Source organism: Gymnodraco acuticeps, unplaced genomic scaffold (assembly GCF_902827175.1).
Source record: "Gymnodraco acuticeps unplaced genomic scaffold, fGymAcu1.1, whole genome shotgun sequence".
In the NCBI taxonomy this organism is placed as follows: domain Eukaryota; kingdom Metazoa; phylum Chordata; class Actinopteri; order Perciformes; family Bathydraconidae; genus Gymnodraco; species Gymnodraco acuticeps.
In genome coordinates, this window is record NW_022990945.1 from 1 (window position 1) to 20,000 (window position 20,000).

At 41.5% G+C, this 20,000-nt stretch overlaps 1 protein-coding gene across 1 annotated transcript in view; it reads left to right on the top strand.

The window, feature by feature from the left end:
- Positions 1 to 5,970: 5,970 nt before the first annotated feature.
- si:dkey-288a3.2 (protein phosphatase 1 regulatory subunit 37) overlaps positions 5,971 to 20,000 on the top strand; it is a gene marked incomplete at its 5' end in the record, with an annotated part of 80,758 nt that continues 66,728 nt past the window's right edge. The window contains 4 exons of the mRNA XM_034234786.1: positions 5,971 to 6,108; positions 14,350 to 14,395; positions 17,273 to 17,373; positions 17,550 to 17,669. Of these exons, the coding sequence (XP_034090677.1) occupies positions 5,971 to 6,108; positions 14,350 to 14,395; positions 17,273 to 17,373; positions 17,550 to 17,669 (405 nt within the window). The remainder of the gene's footprint in view (positions 6,109 to 14,349; positions 14,396 to 17,272; positions 17,374 to 17,549; positions 17,670 to 20,000) is intronic.

Genomic DNA, 20,000 nt, shown 5'->3' on the forward strand with positions numbered 1-20,000 from the left:
AAAAGAATGAATACAATTAAAATGTTTTTTTATGACAATCTAGAATGTGGGAAGCGGTGGGGCGGCGCCCCTATGGGCCGGCCGCCACTGGTTTAAATGCCACAGCCTACCTGAGTTTTGTTGCTGACCTTGTCCATCCCTTTATGACCACAGTGTTCCAGATGCTATCATGTCAATACGGACCAGAATCTCTGAGGAATGTTTCCAGCACCTTGTTGAGTTTATGCAACGAATAATTGAAGCAGTTCTGAAGGCAGACGGGGGGTCAAGCCTGGTACTATTAGGGTGGGCATAATAAAGTGGCCGGTGAGTGTATACACATTATGAAAATAATGTGTATACACTCAGTATACCCAGTATGAAAATAATGAAAAATACACAATATTAAATACACAAGATTTCATTTCATTTCAAACCTTTATTTATACAGATAAATCCCATTGAGATCATTGATCTCTTTTTCAAGGGAGACCTGCTCAAGTAGTTCCACATGAAACATAACAACATAAATAGAACAACAAAAGGACATCATACAGCACCATTTACATAATTATCCACATAAACAGGTACCAATAGCTTCCGATTGAGTAGCATCCAACCGAGCTTTAAAAACATTTAGTGGCACCAGATTGCTCAGTTTCCATTTCAATTGCAGACTATTCCAAGACAGAGGAGCTGCACATCTAAATGCCATCTTCCCTAAGACAGTCCTAGCAGTTGGCACATTTAATAAAACCACAGCATTCGATCTCAGGCAGTAGCCACTTACAATTTTCCGTGAGATCAGGGAGCAGATATAAGATGGAAGTTTCCCTAACATGGCTTTGTATATAAAAATGTACCAGTGACTGAGCCTCCGTACAGTTAGTGAAAGCAAACCAGCCCTTGCATACAGGGTACAGTGATGCGTTAATGCTTTACAGTTTGTCACAAATCTCAGTGCGCTGTGATACGCAGCATCTAACTTGACCAGGCAATTGGCAGGTGCATTCATATACATCAAATCACCATAGTCCAGCACAGGTAAAAAGGTCTGTGATAAATTAGAATACTGTATAATATTTAGACATAGACTACTAAATACATTAAGAATTGTTACAAGTATCTGTTTTTTTATAGAAATTACAGATGAGGTGTGAAACCAACGTATTGGCAACCCTTTCCACAATCCAAATGATACAACATCATGTAGAGACAGCAAATGAAAGTTAGTTATGCATACTGTGCCTGCAGACACAAATCATATCTACATATATACAGCACATACTCACAGATATATAGACAGGCTTCCACTTATTTACACACCAGTACATATGCATGCATGCAAACACAGAAATGTAAAGGCTCTGCCTCATTGTCTGTTGTAGTTGATTGTGAATGTTTCAAACTCACATATAATTACTGTATGAAACAGAAACACTAGAAGTAAAATCTCAGTAAACGCTAGCATTCCTTAGGAACCGCTGTTAATCCACCAAGAAGAAGTCTGCTGAAGTGAATAGCATTTTTATTAAAACATTGACAAATTATCACATATAGCCTACTGTAGAGCAGGGGTCGGCAACCCCTGGCACGCGTGCCACCATTGGCACGCGGGACCGTAACCAGTGGCACACTAGGAATAAGTGTGCACAAATATTTAAATTGTATTGTCGGATCCTGAACGAGACCGCCGGCAGAGCGCGTTTCCCCCTGCAGAAGGAAGCCATGCACGCAACGCAGCGCAGAAGGATAACTTCTATGCCCGCTCTCTTTTAACTCCAGTCGACTCTCTGCTGCTTTCCTCCATGGTGAAACTACCAGGGGTGTAGCGCACTTCACTCATTGCAGTATAAGGAGCTGTACATGCCGCAGTTTTTGCGAGGCTGTGTCTTTAGTTGAAAGCCCAGTGGCGATCTGCTCATCTGTCATCGAAAACAGGTACACAGGGGCGGACTGGCCAACTGTGTGTTCTGGAGAATCACAGTACCGGCACCGCCCTTTATTTATTTAAATGTGTTTAAACGGCATCATGTAAGTGATGAGGTCCACAGCTTCCCCGACTATCCCCTGATAGATTTATAAGCATAAAAGGAATACCATTAGTCAAATAGAATAATTCTGTTATTATTTCATTAAATCAAAAATAAAATCAGTCCAAGAAAGCAGAATACTAGATTTCTTTACAAATATTTTCTTTAAAATAATGAAATCACAATAGAAATCACACTTAATCTGTCGAATAGTAGTGTCTTCCCCTACAAAAATGTATGGAAATGAATTGTTTTCTCAGAATGTATAGAGTAAAGTGAGCTTCTTCTCACATGTGCAGAGTGATTTATTGATTTATTTGAGTTTACGGTTTAATGCGAAGTCTTTTTAACATTCAAACACAAAAGGATTGTACATCTGCTCTGACTCTGAGTTTGTATTCTCCCCGTGATGTTTGGGGGGTAAGCTAAGAATGAGTTGCATGTTGGCAAATGTTCTAATGATCAGCTTAGTGGATGTATCCCTGGCAGATTACTCAGTTGAGTGGACTGAAGAGAAATCAATTACCACAACTTAGCTTCCATTATTTATCCCACAGCTAAAAAACGGCCTTACATGACAACGTGCCTCTATTCAATTCCCCTGGTCAGATTCAATTCCAAGAAATGTTATTTCCGGGATAAATCCACCGCTGCTTCCTCAGCTCTTTTGATTAGCATTCATGTTGCACTGCGGAAGTCTGCTGGTACAACTGTTATGGTTCACACACACACACACACACACACACACACACACACACACAGAGAAAGCTATATCTCTGCCTGTGTTATTCAAAAGGGAAACAAGAATGTCTTTTTAAATTAAATGCATGCTGATTGTTATTGCCCCCCCCCCCCCCCCCCCCTCCTCCCCGTGTGGACGAGGTGAATGTCACTAAGTAAGTGCCACACTTTTTCTTGCGTGGTTGTTAGCAGCTTACGCATGCATAATAAAAGCACGGGGGGAGCGCTTATCAGGCCGCAGTGGGGGGGCCGGACATGTGTCGCCCCCCCCCCTCATTACAGGCCGAGGGGCGATAACAGCCCTGAGTGGAGCAGGGGAACGAGTACAGCGGAGACATGGCCATCACAAAGGAAAGAGAGAAGAGTTTGGGTCGGGAGGAGGAGCACCACGGGACAGCGCTAACACACTCCAGTTGTCTTTCACACACACACACACACACACACACACACACACACACACACACACACACACACACGAGTAGCCCCAACATGCTTTATTTAAAACACAATGCCACCGCAGCCTTTCCATTGTGCTTTTACACATTCTGCTTTAATGCCGTTTGGGAAACAGCATGCAGAACTGAGAGAGGATAAAACCTTGTCTACGTGTAAAAGAGTCAATTTTACATTCCCTGCCTCTAATTGAATTCGGAGTGGTTGCAGTTAAACTGAATGGCATGTGTGATGCACTATTGGTGGTGCACTATTAGGCTGAATTGAATTTGCATGGTTGGGTGGTCGGACAAGTAATATGAGTGCTTTTGTAAGTAGGGTAATATTACAGGACTCACTGAGGGTTCACAAAGGGGAGACGCTCTGTAGCGGAATGACCAAACGCACAGTCTAACAGTCCGCAATACACTCATATGTTTCTTATTCTCCTACTTTAACCATAACACACACAAGGGGAAGTTCCTCTACTTCAGAGCAGAGTGTTGGACCACAGCAGGACCAGATGCATCTCACTCGCTCTATTTTCTACGCTGAACAAACTGAAACGTTATATTTAATTAAATGTATTATGTCAACAGATTTCACAAAACTGTTTTAGGTTAGTTGAAAGCAATATTATTAAGTTTAAATAAAAAATATTGTGTTCGACTTTAGGGACATTTGTTGACATTATACATTTATTGACATTATACATTTAATTGACGTCAACGTTTCAGTTTTTTCACTGTATTAGGAAAAGTTGTGAACCTGGTTCAGGTTTAAAGCGGATCAAGAATTGTCATCAGAATTGCACTTATTGCAACATGATGTCATCGGTCCTGCACAAACCCATTCCTACAAAGTGCAGTCGGTTGGAGTGAAGCTGAGCTATAGCATTCAGCGGAAACAAGGCATTAGAAATAATACAAATGTAGAATATCATAGACGTGTCCTTTAAATGCCGGGAGATCATTACATCTCTAAGAGGATGCCTCTTAAAATGTAGATGAGCAACATTTCAGAATCAAAATATTGAATATCTTTCTGTTGTGGAAAAAAGTTGATAAAAAGCTGTCAGAGAAGAAAAGGCTATCTGCTAGGTGGGCTGACCCCTCCTCTGGTGTCCTGAACAGAGCGTTCCACTGGAAGCTACCCCTACTCTAACATTATTCTTCCTTCCTTGGAACAGTGGGCCTTCAAAAAGGCAGTTCACAACATGTCCCAGTTTAATCCCAAATCATCAGATTTCCATCATTCTTCCAAATCTACTCCGACGACTCCCCTTTTATCATATCGATTCCTTCTTTTGAATTATCATTTTTTTTAAATATATTATCCTAAATCATTTTGATAAGCAATCTTTTGCTAATTCAAAATTGTTATGTGTCTCTCTCCCCTTTGCTCCAATATTACCCAGATAGAATTACATTGTGAGAAACAGATTTCAAACTGTACTTCAGCAGAGTCAAGAAGAACACACACGCACACACACACACACACACACACACACACACACACACACACACACACACACACACACACCCCACACACACACACACACACACTCAGACACACTCACACACACACACACACACACACACACACACACACACCCACACACACACACACACACACACACACACACACACACACACACACACACTCACACAGATAGTTCCAACCATCACTGCCGCTCAGCGTGCACTGCGTACATTATTTTTGACATCTACCATTTAAAGGCACGGTGTATTTTACACAAAGTGGTATTAATTAAGCTGCTGAAGGCACGCCATCATATATTTCAGAAGCACAGGGCGAACAAAGGCAGTGACAGTGGGAATCCTGGAAGTCAATTAGAATTTTATGTACGTTTTTAGATCTCTTTTTTAAATGATAAATGAAGTTACTAATTTTGTCTGTGCTCTTTCTAGACACTGCAGCTTTAATTGCTAATTGTTAACAGCGAACGAATACATTTGCATATTAATTAGCTCCCAATTTACATTTTTAATTTTCTGCCTTCAAAGGGTGTGAGATAAAAGGTCGTGTTATTCTAAATAATTTATCCTTTATTGCAAAAAGATGCTGAAAGGAAAATGTGGGGGTGATTTTTAACCCTTAAGAGCTCTGGAAATGCACGTTAAAAATACATGCAATATATATATTTATTTAGATTTTCTTCAGTTAATGAAATGGGCTAAGGAGAAAAATGGAGGAGTCAAACAGATTTGAATACAAAGCCACCTGACTGAAGAGCACAGTGAATTCAGCGGAGATGGCTTAGAGTTTGGAAAGCAGATCGTCTCTTTGTATCACTCCATTTTGTCCTCTCTCCCCCTGACACATCAATAGATTTGGCAGCGGGCGCCTTCGGTTTCCGTCTTTCACCACGAGGCAGCGGCGAGCGGAGAAGGAACGCACAAGTTCAGAAATTCATTAAGATGAAAAACATCCGCACCGTGCTTCTTGTGAGGAGGAGGAAGTGCTGTGTGTTTCTCTTAGTGTGTGTGTGTGTGTGCGTGCGTGCGTGTGTGTGTGTGTGTGTGTGTGTGGTGTGTGTGTGTGTGTGTGTGTGTGTGTGTGTGTGTGTGTGTGTGTGTGTGTGTGTGTGTGTGTGTGTGTGTGTGTGTGTGTTGGGAGTGTGATATGGGTTCCCAGCCAGTTGCCTGCACATTCTTGCCGAGCGTGGTGCTTTGGCTCGGTGCCACAAACAAAGCGGTTTCAGTCACTACCCGGACCCCAGCAATCACTGACACTTTATTTTCCTTTTCTGCTGTTGTGACAGACCAAACTAAAGTCAGAGAGAGATGAATGGAGGAAGCTGGACTCCACAACCGTGGCTAAAACGTTCCTCGGCCTGGTGCTGAAAGGCCAGCAGCTGAGAGGCTCGGCCTGTTCTGCTGTGCTGCACTTTGTAGACAGAGTCTGACACCAGTCCTGCTGAAACTGCTAAAGCGTTGCAATAAGCACAAATATAAATATCCCTCTGATTCATATTGTTTTCCTGAGATTCCCAGTTCTGTAGGCGTGAAAGGTGTTTTATTATTTGGTTGTATTCATGGATTTCCATGGGCCGTAACAAATTATTGAACTCCAACCTCTGCTAAAAAAAACTAAAATCACAGCCCATTCATTTGGCCTTTCTTTCCTGCTGTGCAAAGAAAAAGCAACCTCTTCATCCAGATATCTTTCCGTTTTATTTTCCGTTTTTATGTTGTGCTTTGGAGAGAGTGTGTAAAAGGCATAAGGACCAAAATGCAGACACTCCCTATGATCGTGCATGCATGCAGATCTTTTTAAATATTGAAGTTAAAAGCATCAATCTGGTGCACTTTGAGAGCAACATTAAGAGATCTATGGATACATCTCTCAACACCCAGATGAAACAGAACTGTAAACACAAGCAATGGGTCTTGCTCATTCTTTCGCTTCCCGTCTGATGAAAGGACCAGGAGTGGCTGGATCAAGTTAGCTACCTAGCTAGTAGCTAGCACGTTAGTTAGCATTACAGCCTTGTCCTTTGTATTAGCCTTAACATGAAGTAACATTAAGTAACCCAACATGTTAAACAGTAAGAGTGGTAGTCATATTTTGTGAACCCTTTGAAGAGTACTGTGACACTGGTGTGATCATTCAATCTTACACAATTTAAGCCCGGGGATAAATGCTAACGCTACATTAGCATCTGCAATCTTTTCTACTTCATGCTATCTGCACAAATGGTTGACATTAAACACTAAAAAGACCAGGCAGTTCAGAGAGAATCAAAGGAAGGCAGGCAGGCAGCTTTGCATGACATTCTTCTGGACGTGTTTCATTGTGGTGATAGTGAGGGTAGTCAATCGTTTTGTTGACAAGACAGTAGTGACGGTCATCTTGGTGACGTGTGTTGTTCTGCGAGACCAGAGATGTAGTTCATTCAGCGTTTCACACAAACAAATGTGTTACTTCACAGTTTTACGACACATTTTAATTTTTTTGACTTGCAAAATTATCTTTTAAATTGACAAACATCATATGTGTAATTCGTGGCACAATTCAAACGGGATCGAAAGATAATCTTTCTCTCTCCATTAGCCGCTTTCACACCGCAGGACTTGCCGTACTTTAGTGCCGGCACTAAAGTACCACGGCACTGAATCCGCCATGGGGCTAGTGCCAATCGCATTCACACCGCAGTACTTTCCCTGAGGCAAGATTACGCTGACGTCACTTCGTCTTCTTCTTCTCTGGGTTTACTGGCAGGCCGCAAAACCACTTCACGGCGAGTACAAAAAAAACGAGAGTAGAACTACACGGGGGAGGGGGTATAAAGCCCACCCGCTGTATGAGGCGTTTGTTTACTTTCCGACCTCAGACATGATGGAGTTCATAAGGGTAATTTACAAATAAAATACCCCATTATAACAATGGACTTTATCTTTATGTATTTATTATATATTACCCCCTCAGGCTGATTTTGGAAAAGGACATTAACACTTGTTTGGTGTTTTTCCCTTATTTATCTCAAACAAATGACATGATAAATGACTTGTGTTTATGTGTGTAAGACTTGTGTTTCTGCCCCTGCCATTGCTGCACAAGGTTGCAACATTGTAGATAAATTCAACCACCGACACCTGTCTGCTCTCACATTCTTCTATTCTGCAAATTTGGGGTGGGACACAATAAATAAAGCTTCGCCAGTTTGTTTGTTTTATTGCACAGTCAAGACATAACAATAACGGCATCACGCTGTTCCAGGTGTGTCGTATGCATGTAAATTGAAGTTAAATAAAAGTGTGAAATGTAAAATAAAGTGTAAGTAGTTTCAAAACAATGTAACAGTGGCAATATATATAGCAGCAGACACACCTTAGTGCAAGTTAGGTGTCAGTATTAAAAAACAGTGGCAATATATATATATAATAACAATAGAAAATCGTTACCACTCTTATTATTGTGCAAGATTCCCAGCTCAAGTAGCTTTTGCGAACATCGCTCAAAACATTTGGAGTTGGGAACTGCTTTCTATAGAAGCTGCTGCATCCCGTCCTCGGAGTAAATTGCCAGAAGCGCCGACACTTCCTCATCATTCCACCGCTCCGGTGTTGTAGTACGTGTGGTCAGAACTGCTTTAAAGTACAAAAAAACGACTCGCTCAGGTGTGGATGTGGTTTTGTAGCGAGGAAAAAAATGGCTGCCTAACAAAAAAAATTCAGAGTCTAACGGGGCGTGGTTTGCAATTCCCCCAGCCAATAGAAATAGAATAGAAATTGGCACTCTTTTATCACCAGGTTCGTAACACCTCTCTAGCAGGGACTGAAAATGGCCAAAAGAGTTCCCGGCACTGAGTAGTCCCGGCGGTGTGAACTCGACATTATTGGTACTAACGGAACTAAAGAACTAAAGTACCAGGGAAAGTCCTGCGGTGTGAATGCGGCTATAGACTTCAATACATAATTTTTCCGAAATAAGGTCCCATGGAGGTCCACCGGAAGGGGAGGGACTTCGCCACTCTATGCGAGCAAAGCGAGCAAAGCAAAGCGACGAAACCACAATACAGTTCGGCAAAGCGTGACGTCACCCCATTCAAAGTGAATGGGAAGAAGCGTTGAAGCAAGCCGCCGTGTGGACGGGCCGTTAAACTGTATTCTTGTTTATTAATACACATTTTTTGACTGTCATATAGTATTTTATACCTGTTTTTCAGATATTCTCTTATTTTTTTATAACTATAATGATCATATAAAGGTGTGCCTCTACCTCACTGAGCTGAGGTTATCAAAGCCTCTCAGTCTGAAAGGAGAGAGCTCTCTTCCACCTGGTTGTAGAAAAAGCTCTTTATATCCGTTAGCATAGCTAGCTAACCAGATGCTAATAACATGTCAGATGAACAGATCGTCACTGGGTTTACAACTAAAGACAAAGCTACGCAAAAACTGCGGCATATGTACTGCTCCTTATGGGTACTGCAATTTTTGAAGTGCCGGAGCGGCGTTCCGGCAGCACTACACCACGTGATGACACGTTACGCTCGTGTTGTGTTCAAGGAACCTGACCTTGGCCAGGAAAAACAGGCAGTCACGTGTTTAATTCTATGTTCATTGCAATTTATTGCATATCTCATACATATGTTGATTATATTTTATGCAAAGAATGTTGTAGATTAATTTACTGGTTCTTCTTATATTAGACCTTTTTGCTCCAAGTGAAAGGGTCAGGTGAAAAAGATAACTACAGATTAAATAATAATATAGAATTCATGTCCAAAATCATATGTCATGTAATTTGTTGTTTTTTGAGAATCAAAGGAATAAAAAAAACAAAGTGAAATGTAATCTGCACTCCATTTGAGTTTGAGAGACAAGCCCTGTTCTGTTTATATAAAAGTGTGTTTGAGTTAAGATGATTACGAGGAGAAATTCAGCCACCTCCAGCAATTACCCAGAGCCTGTTGTATACTGCCATTTATGTCCCATTGATCCGTATTATTCTTTCAAAAGGAGCACATTATGGCCGCCGTCTCTTTGTCTCCTCTCCTCTATCCTCCTCTCCTCTCTCCCTTCTCATCTCCTCTCTCCTCTACTCTTTACTTTCCTCTCTCCTCTCTGCATGTCACTTTTAACAATGAATCATATTTCGCAAGGAGAGAGGAAGCAAGGCAGCTGGCAATAAGAAGGCAGTGACTGAGGAGCCGGCCAGGATCAGTGTAAGGCACACAGAAAGACATGAAGGGGGTGACAGGGCTGGGGCTAGAGTTTTGCGGCCCTGGGCACAATTGGCCCCCCAAACCCCATCAACTTTTATATTATTTATGTATTTGTTTCTTTTAGAAAAGTATGTTTTTGGCCACCAGTGCCTCTATTGAAAAGAGAGAGTAGAGGGGGGACACAGAGGGGATAACACGTAAATTGGGGGCGTGTGTCCCTGTGGATAGTGCGTTGGTGTTGGGATCAGGGGGTCACAGGTTCAAACCCCACTGCAGTCAGCATGTCGTTGTGTCCCTGAGACACTTCACCCCAAATTGCTCCTGTGGGGATTGTCCTCAGTATTGAGTATCTAATAAGTAGGGTTGGGTACCGAGAACCGGTACCGGTTCCAACATTTTGATTCCAACGGCATCATTTAGAAATGTGAATTTCGGTTCCGCTTTTCGATGCCTGAGGAAATGTTTCTCGCCGCTCTCCGTAGCCTACTGTATGACTGCGGCGGGGTGGGAAATGTAGCGTTGTACCTACACTTCCTACAGTGTAACCTGGGACCAGGACCGTCCCGTCGCACTGGCGTTATAGATGTTCGCCTAGGGCATCAGACAGCGCTGACAGCTCTGGGAGAAAAAAAAAAGTTTTGACCGTTGGTGCTCATCCTAATTTTCGGCCTTGATGTAACAACATTCATAATTAAGTAAATGTAACACCCTTTTCATCCCGGTTACACTTTTCATTTGCCCTGTACGATGGGCGCTGTAAGTGATGAAAATGGGGGATGTTGGCTTATCTGGCGCCCGCAGCTCACAGCCAAAGTGCGAGTGAGCGTGCGAGTGAGCGTGGGAGAAAGGGAGGGTGCACCAGTACCAGCGCTATTGTTATTAGCATCTGGTGCTAGCTGCTCTAACGGAAGAAGAAGATGTTTCTACAATGATGTGGAGGGAGAGTCCTCTCCAGTCAGACTGAGAGGCTGATAACTACAGCTCAGTGAGGTAAAGGACTCTGAGTGTTTAGATAGTTAACTTTAGTCTAAGTTATCTCAGTGGGTCTCAAACGGTTTGATCACAATTTATGTAAACACATATTTCCAAGGCACTCCTTTATAAGTATTGGGATAAAACAGGTTTGAAATCATTCCAATGTATACTATAGGACAGTAAACCAGACATATCGTTTTAAACTGGAGAGATACAAAAATATGCATAAATAAAATAGTAAAATAAGATATGAATGAACAACAAAAATAAAATACGTTACATGTATTTGTTATTGGCTATGGTAGGTTATTGGTTATGTTCACATACTTATTTAATTATTAAAATGTAAACCGATCTTTTTCATATGGGTGTTTAGAGTTGTACCCCCTAGATCTAGTCTCTAGTCATTCTGCTTAAAGTGCACCAGATTGAAGCATTTTACTTTAAACAAACATTTCTTCCCGGTATGCCGGAGAAGGCAGATATGCTTGTTTTTCTCAACAAGAACTGTTTTTAAATGGGGGGGGGGGGTTCCCTTTAAAAGTTGGACTGTTGTAGCTTCAGTGGTTCTCAGGTTACAGTTAGCAGTGAATATAAACAGACTGATTAATGTGAATATTACTGTAAACTACTAACCTGTGTAAAAGTTTCTCGAATAAATGTAATTTTTTTGGAGGAAGAAGCATGTATCATTTTTTTACCCTGCCCCTCAAAGAATCGGAATTGAGAACCGTTAAGAACCGGAATCGAAAAGTAGAATTGGAATCGGAATCAGAATCGTGGAAATTCAAACGATACCCAACCCTACAAACAAGTAACATGTAATGCAGTGATCACCAACTGGCGGCCCGCGGGCCACATCCGGCCCGCCAGACATTCTCATCCGGCCCGCACGACGGGGGTGACTGTGGCGTTGGCGGAGTGGTTACTGCGTTCGCCTCCCACCCATTATTTTTTTTTTACAACGTCTCGTGAGTAAGTTGTAGTACCGGAGTCCAACAGAGAGGCAGCAGCTGCGGGTCAGTAGACTGTGTACTGCGAAACCTTCCTTGCCTTGAACAAGAATTGATCCTTCGTTGTGAAGAGTCTGGTTTGTGCGCTCCGCACCACAGCAGCAGCCCCGCAGCGACAGAGTCCAACAGAGAGGCAGGAGCTGCGGGACAGTAGCCTAGAAGCAGGGTTGGGTTGTAACGGAATACATGTAACGGCGTTACGTAATGAGAATACAAAAATCAAGTAGGCTAACTGTATTCAGCTGGCGTTACATTTGAAAAACGAGTAATCTGATTACAGTTACTTTCGTAAACCTGAAGTGAATACATTTTGGAATACTTTTTGGAATTATTGGTGGAAAAGTTTCCTCACAAAATGTAATATTCATTACCGGCAGAACTGTGTGCACACTGCACAGCGCTGCAGCATGTCTGTGAACGAGAGAGATGCAGCGCGTCTGTGAGGCCCCGCCCCCGCACGCAGATGAGAGAGAGATCTCTTTTAAACTATATTGAAAGTTAGAAACGGAGATGGTTCGATAAAATGTGCAAGATAACGTTTATGAAGCATTTCTTTATTGTCGAAATGATGACATTTATAACGGGATCAAATCAAAGTGAATGGCCTGCTGCTGCTGAATGCCTGGGCAAGTGACTGGAAAAAGTTTTAAAAGTTATTACATCGTTTCAGATAATACATAATAATGATAATTCATTCTATTTAGGGGCGCCTTTCAAAGCACCCAAGGACACCTTACAATTCATAACATATTCCAAGGAAAGGTTTTAAGACAGTACAAAGAATGCAGTCCGGGTGATGTTTTTTATGTGGGGTGCAGATGAGAGAGCTGTCCAGAATGACACTAAGATGTTGTGTTTGAGTTCTTGATAAGCCATTAAAACAATGAAACAAGTGTCTCCTGTTCACCAAAACATACCCATCTGTTATGGAAAAAGAAAGTATTCTAAAAGTATCTGAATACATTTTTAAGACACGTAACTGTAACTGTATTCTGATTACTTTCAGAGCATGTATTCAGTAACTGATTACATTTACAAAGTAACCCTCCCAACCCTGCCTAGGAGTGATCCTTCGTTAGCGTGAAGAGTCTGCTAAGCTTTATGCGGTCCACAGTACCTGAGCGTGCTCCACTAGCACCCCCCCCACCCCCCCCCCACTTCAAAATTCCGGGCTATATAAAAATCGCTGGCCCGCGATAGTGTCTATTGGATACATTTTGGCCCTTGGACAAATGTAGTTGGTGATCCCTGAGTAATGTAATGATTGACAGCAGCAGAGAACTCACAACCGTATGGTTTTTAATTTAAATGTTGCTGGATCCTGATTGGTGCACATTCACATGACTTTCAACAGAACAAACTGAAATCTGTCATAAAGCAGAACTGTTCCCACTTAGGCAGACTTGTATTATATATATGGTTTTATAACAGATATTTTGTGTTCACATAAAATCCCATCACTCAGAGATTAAGAAATGATATCTTAACTCTATAAACAACTGTTTAAAATCATGTAGCAATGTTTTACAATAAGAATATTCAAATAAAATAAATCAACTCAATAAAAGCCTAAATAATATGGTAGTATAATGCTGTGAGAAATATAAAAGTATAGGAAACCACAGACTTCATATCTGTAATCTGCTCACTCCTGGGGCCCCCTGCTGGCTGTGGGTGGCCTTCAATGAATGCCTCCACTTAGAGACGTTATCATTTACTTTAAATATCACTTGTTTCACATTTGACAGTTGCCCTGCTAAACATCCTCGCTATATAAATACAATGCATTATTATTATTATTATTATATTGCCCAGAACTGTGTCCTTATTGGAACATCTTTAAAACTAGTGAAATTCTTTCTATTGATGTATTGTTATTATTTATAGGCAGTCATGTATCAGACATGTACCTCTTCACTGATCAACCTTGATAACAATTCAGTTTATGGTGGCTTTAAAACAGAAACCAGGTCAGTGGTTGATCAAACCTTATTTATAGGATCCAAATCACCTTACCCTAATAACACAGAATGTTACCAGCATCAATAAAGGAGCCATTAAAAAAAACCTGCTCCCTCTTCCTGTTTTGCTTGTCAGTTGAGAAAAGAAGTGTGTTTTCCACCCTCCGCACAAATGTGCCACCTCCGGTGATTGATGCAGTCAAATTAGATGTATGTGGAACACTGGCTCTGGCAAATGAACACATCAACTGATGACCAGCTGTTTCTAATTATTATACACTGGTTAATTAGGACGCCGTGTCACCATCGACGACGGCGGTAAACTGTGTGAAATTCATAATTCATGCTCTGGCGTCCAATGAGCCTCCTGATCAAACCTCTACGGCAGGGCAGGGAGGAGAGGCCGAGCGGAAAGAGGGGGTGGGGGGGGGGGGGGCACTGCTGCTGCTGCCAAATATCTGTGTGTGTGTGTGTGTTCACGCCTCTCCCTCACACCTCCTGCCTCCCCCCCCCCTCTCTCTCAGCAGGGGGTGTGTGTAGGTGGCGGTGTGAAATGTCTGGATCTCAAAGGTAAGCTCACTCCGTCATTATTAAATGTGTTTGAGGGCTTTATGGGACGTGCATGATACACTGAATGATTTTGCAATTGTATACATATTCAATCAAAGTGCAATTATAGGATAGGAATATGGGAGACCAGTTCTGAACATGTTTCACCCACACAGACACAATGCTGGGGTTTAGTCACATGAGTGCATATTGTTTGTTGCAGTTATTTACTTGTTTTTTGATATGTGTTAAACATAGGAAAATAATCGGCTATAACAACCAAACTGGAATCTGGAAAAAATTATTCCCAGTTATATACATATATATATATATATATATATTTGTGACTATATGATTGCATGAAACAGAGAAGCAGATCACTGTTGAGACAATAACACCAACAACATGTTCTAAAAAAGTGCAAACCTAATTCTTATTCTGTCTTAATCCTGTAATAAAATAAACTCCAGCAGTAATTCGAACCTGAACCTAATCTTGAATTTAATTTCGTCACCCTAACTAAAATATTGCATCACATGTCACTTGTTAGACGCTTTTATCCAAAGCGACTTACATACTCAATACTGTGGGCAATCCCCACAGGAGCACTTTGGGGTGAAATGTCTCAGGAACACAACGACATGCTGACTGCAGTGGGGTTTGAACCTGTGACCCCCTGATCCCAACACCAACACTCAACCCACTGCACCACATGCCTCTCATGAATTATGATGCCAGTTTTCATACAAACCCTGAACACAAACTACATTCAGCTTCACATTCAACCAAATGAAACCCCGTTTCATTTCAAACCAATTTTCTAAATTGACTTTGAATGTAATGCTTACATTACATCTAACCGACCCTAAACATTTTACTGTAGTCAAAAACTACATTTAGGACACATTTAATTGTAGCACCAAAATGTATCATAGTTAGCATACAAGTTTTTAATCCTATACTGAATTTGATCCTAAACCTAAACCTAGCTGTGGATGAAATCCCAAACCCTTGCCTGCTGATCCTTTAGCTCGTGTGTACATTAATCTACACCTAATCTTAGTTCTAGTCTGTCACCTAAACTGAATGTGATCAGTTCTCACATTAAACCGATCCCCAGCTCTTATCCTGAACCCTCAGTGTCTCCTGTACAGCTGACCTCTGACCTCACAATAGAGGTCTCAGAACTCTGCAGTACAGAGTGCAACACACACACACACACACACACACACACACACACACACACACACACACACACACACACAGCTGCAGTGTGTGTTGTGTGATGCGGTGATGGGTGTCTCTGTCGTCACGCACTGATGACATCTGACTGCGGGTGTCGCTGCGTTATTATCTTCTCGACGCAGGGCGGATTAGAAAAATGGGATTTCAGATGGCTCTTCCCCCCCCGACCCTCTGCCATCGCTCAGCTAAGTGATTATTGTTAAAACACAGGAAAAAAAATTATTTTGGAAATAATTATGATAGTAATTATCGTTTCCCCCTTCATGGCCGGGGAGATAAGAGTGAACCCAGGAGAGGGGGGGGGACATGTTTCTGATCAGTGTGACTCCCGATCAAGAGTAATCAGATTACAAAGTGCCGCATGAGGAGAGAAACTGGTGGTTGAATTACAAACACAAAACATATACAATAACAATGTGTGTTAAATATAAAGAATGTGTGCGAAAAGAAGGAAAACTAAATGCTTAGAAGAACAAAAGATAAACATTTGCACAGAAGGCAGATGCAAGTGAAATAGTGGAGACAGTGGTGAGTAAATACTACAGTTCATCCCGATTAAGGGAAAGTGTAATCAAATAAATCAGGTATCAACACTACAGTAACGATACACATTCTAGGCTCTGTCGTGTATCCCAGTTTGAAGTTCAATTCAGGAACTCAGAAAATCACATTTCTGACTTTTATTTTGAAAATGTAAATGAGGTATGATATTTGAACCAATTTGGCATGTGGTTATTCTTATGTTTGCTCGTCATAACTACATTACCTATAGTTTCCGGAAGTGATCCAGTTAGTGAAAGTATGTTGGGCTGAACTCAAAACTCATGATAACACATTTACGTATCTAGATTTAAATCATAGCATCGGTTATTATTCTGTTTACAGGGCAAACGTAACAGAGTCAATTACAACCTGAACTTCCTGTATAAAGTATACATTTATATATACTCAAAAAAAACATAAAAGGTTTAGGGATAGGTGCAAAGCAATTAATTAATTGTATAATCAGTTTGAACTACCTTATGTATATGAATCTAAAAAGGACAAGAAAAGTGGAAAAAGTCAAATAGACAGAGTCTAGAAGAAGCAACATCCCAAAGAAAACAAACCCAATTCCCATTCAAAGTGCTTCAACTACTCAATATGAAGTAGTATAATACTTAAAGTCAAAGTATAAATAAATTGTGATTTTAAATGTAAAATCACACATGCAGAAAACCCCAATATTCCTGTATTTGATTATTACATATATATATATATATATATATATATATACATATGCTGAATGTGGCTATGGAGGAAAAGTAATCAGATTACATTTAGGTGTTTAGAAGTTCCGTTGCCGAATAGCAGAATGTTTATTGATTCCAGTGTTTAGTCAGTAATCATTGGACACATCTTGGAGCTCCAATCATGGAAACTTCTGACTGCAGCTGTCATTATTTCTGTTTCTCATCAAACCTCACAACTTTATTAAAAGAAAACACAGAAACGCACACGGATAACTTCGCCCATAAAGGAAGTTGTTTTGTTGTGATTTCTGCTGAAACGCTCATTTCAGAAAGAGGATAAAGCGTATTTAGAGCCGTGCAATTTTGCCTGTTAGCAAACAGCCTCCCAATTATCTCCCTTTGATTGCCTGCCTCTATCAAGGTGAGCGATTAGACCAGCGCTCCTGTGAAGCTCTGGAAGCCGTTCTGAAATCGCTGCACTTTGATTTCATCAATCTGCAGGCAGCCCAACTGGAAGAAAATGTGAGTTTTATGAGCAAAACTTATTTTCCTCATCTTCGCTCTTCCAATTCACTTTCATATTCAGGCCTTCTCTGTATCAGATTAGAAGTCATTTCTTTCTTCCAAAAGAACTTCATAACATTCCTGTCAAATTTCTTCATTTTCTCTCCTTCACTTTTCGTTTTCCTTTTTTCCAGGGAGCAGCGTCCTTGCTGGATATGATGTTGTACTATGAATCTACAACCCATCTTGACATTTCTGACAACAGCAGTATGGGAACATTGTGTTGGAGGGCCCTCGCTCATTTGATAAAGCAGGTGGGCTGATGCAGTGGAACTGTAATCTCTTTCTCTGGGGGGGTAATGTACATCCTGGGAGGGAGTTTGTTGCACATTACGTGGTTTGAAGATGCAGGGCAGAGCAAACAGGGTGAGAAGTTCTCCCACTGCACACACACACACACACACACACACACACACACACACACACACACACACACACACACACACACACACACACACACACACACACCACTACTGCAGCCTCACAGATAGCATTAGCAGGCATAACTGATTAGCTGGGGGTCCAAATGCTACCTCTGCCAGGTCTGTGTGATCACAGCAAACAATGGAAGGACTCTGAAAATGACTTCCAGTTGGTTTATTTTTGTTAGAAATGTTGGAATCCTCTTTATGTGCAGTTATAGAGTTATTGGAATAAACTAACTCTTAAAAAGTTTTCATTTCAATATTTCGCTATCTTTAGTTAATTGGAAACTGACATATGGTGCTTTTCGCACAATAGTTCACACCAAAAAGCCCCCCAGAACTAAATGAGTTCAGTTCCCATTTTTACCCCCTTTTCCGTCCCTGCTAGAGAACAGGGACTTTCGTGGGGGAAAAAGGTTCCTATTTCTGATTGGCTGGGCGGAATGCAAACCACGCCCCGTAAAACTCCAAAAAGGTTTTGTGAAGCCACCATTTTATTATACTCGCATTAGCATTATTAGCATTAGCATTAGCCCAGCGCAGAAACGCAGAGAGACTAACTGATGGCAACACAAAAGAAAACATGGGAGCGGTGGAGATGAGGAGGTGTCGGCGTTCTGGCGATTTACTCGGAAGGCTTCAGTAGAAGCTGCAAAGTTACATTGATATCCCCCCTAGGAGTTAGAGACCCAAACAACCAGAGATAAAAAGCAGACTTAATATGTCCTATATAGAGTGGTGCAGTGACGAGTCCTACAACCCAGAAGTGAGTTAGCATTTCACCACTTCCTGTTCCCTCGTCTCAGAGCCAATGGGATTTCTCCATAGGATTTTGGAAAATAGCTGGAAATAAGGTCTGTGGTTGAGACACATTTAAGAGACGGATCACGTTTTGTTCTACGACATTAAATCCATCAGCAGTGACCCCACTGGTGATTTCTGAAGAGTTTACGTGTCTGAAAAACTATGGTTGTTACCAAGTGGCTGAATAGGACTACAGAAGTTGTCTAGGCCGTTTTACGTCATTACACCGAACACGTAAACACTCCTCTAAGTTTGTTTGCCCTGTTCTGCTTGAAAGCAAGTCCCTGCCTCCTGCAAACTGTTCAAACAGACGCTTCAACTTGTTCCATTTAGAATCTGTATGTTTGAATATGGATCTTAAGTTGGCGTGACGTTAGAGTCATGCGCATACTTGCCAACCTTGAGACCTCAGAAATCGGGAGAATTTCCAAACCACCGCGGGGGTGGGGGGTGGGGGGTGGGGGGGTGCTGTGCTAGTGGATCGCCGGAGCTGTACTAGATTAACATTAACATGCTTATTGTAGTTGTAAGTGCTCTGCCTTGCGGCCTGTAGCACCATCCTTGATGGAGCATATGTGTGGGCTGGACCAGGAGTGAGCAGAGGGTATAGTTGTCGATTGTTTTCTGTGATATATCTTCCTCATCCTCTCAGACTTTCAGTTGCGCGCGCTACTAAAGAGACGTGCTACCATGGAAACCAAACAATGGTGTAGCTGTATTAAAGTCAGAGTGGAAACAGTCCTGAGTAAATCTGATTTTGTCAGAAATCGGGAGAAATGCGGGAGAAATATGACCCCGGGAGGAAACCGAGAGAGGGCAATGAAATCGGGAGTCTCCTGCGAAAATCGGGAGGGTTGGCAAGTATGGTCGTGCGACCCTGCTGTACTCGGCTGTAGTTTATAGCATAACGTTAGCATTTTGCTTCTGGTGATTAGATTTATGATTAGAAAATTATAAAAGTAGGGTAGACATGTGGATGTTATCCGACTGATCAAAACGTGCATTTATCAAACAGGTTTGTTTTCCACAGACCTTTTTTCGAGCTATTTTCCAAAATCCTATGGAGAAATCCCATTGCTTTTTTGTCGAGGGAACCAGCAGCTTACTTCCGGGTAAATACGTCATCCCTGCACCACTCTTAAGTCTCCTTTTTAGCTCTGGTCACGTGCAGCATAAAGAGTGTTAATAAAAGGCTGTTGAAACAAGAATTGGTATAACACTTATACCTCTATAATGTATTATGATGAAGCAAATGAGTATGACATGACCCTAAGTCACTTCATTCTACTCTCCCAAACCAACCAAATTGTTCACCTCTTAATCTCTCCTCAGGTCCCTCCAGTACTGTTCTACACT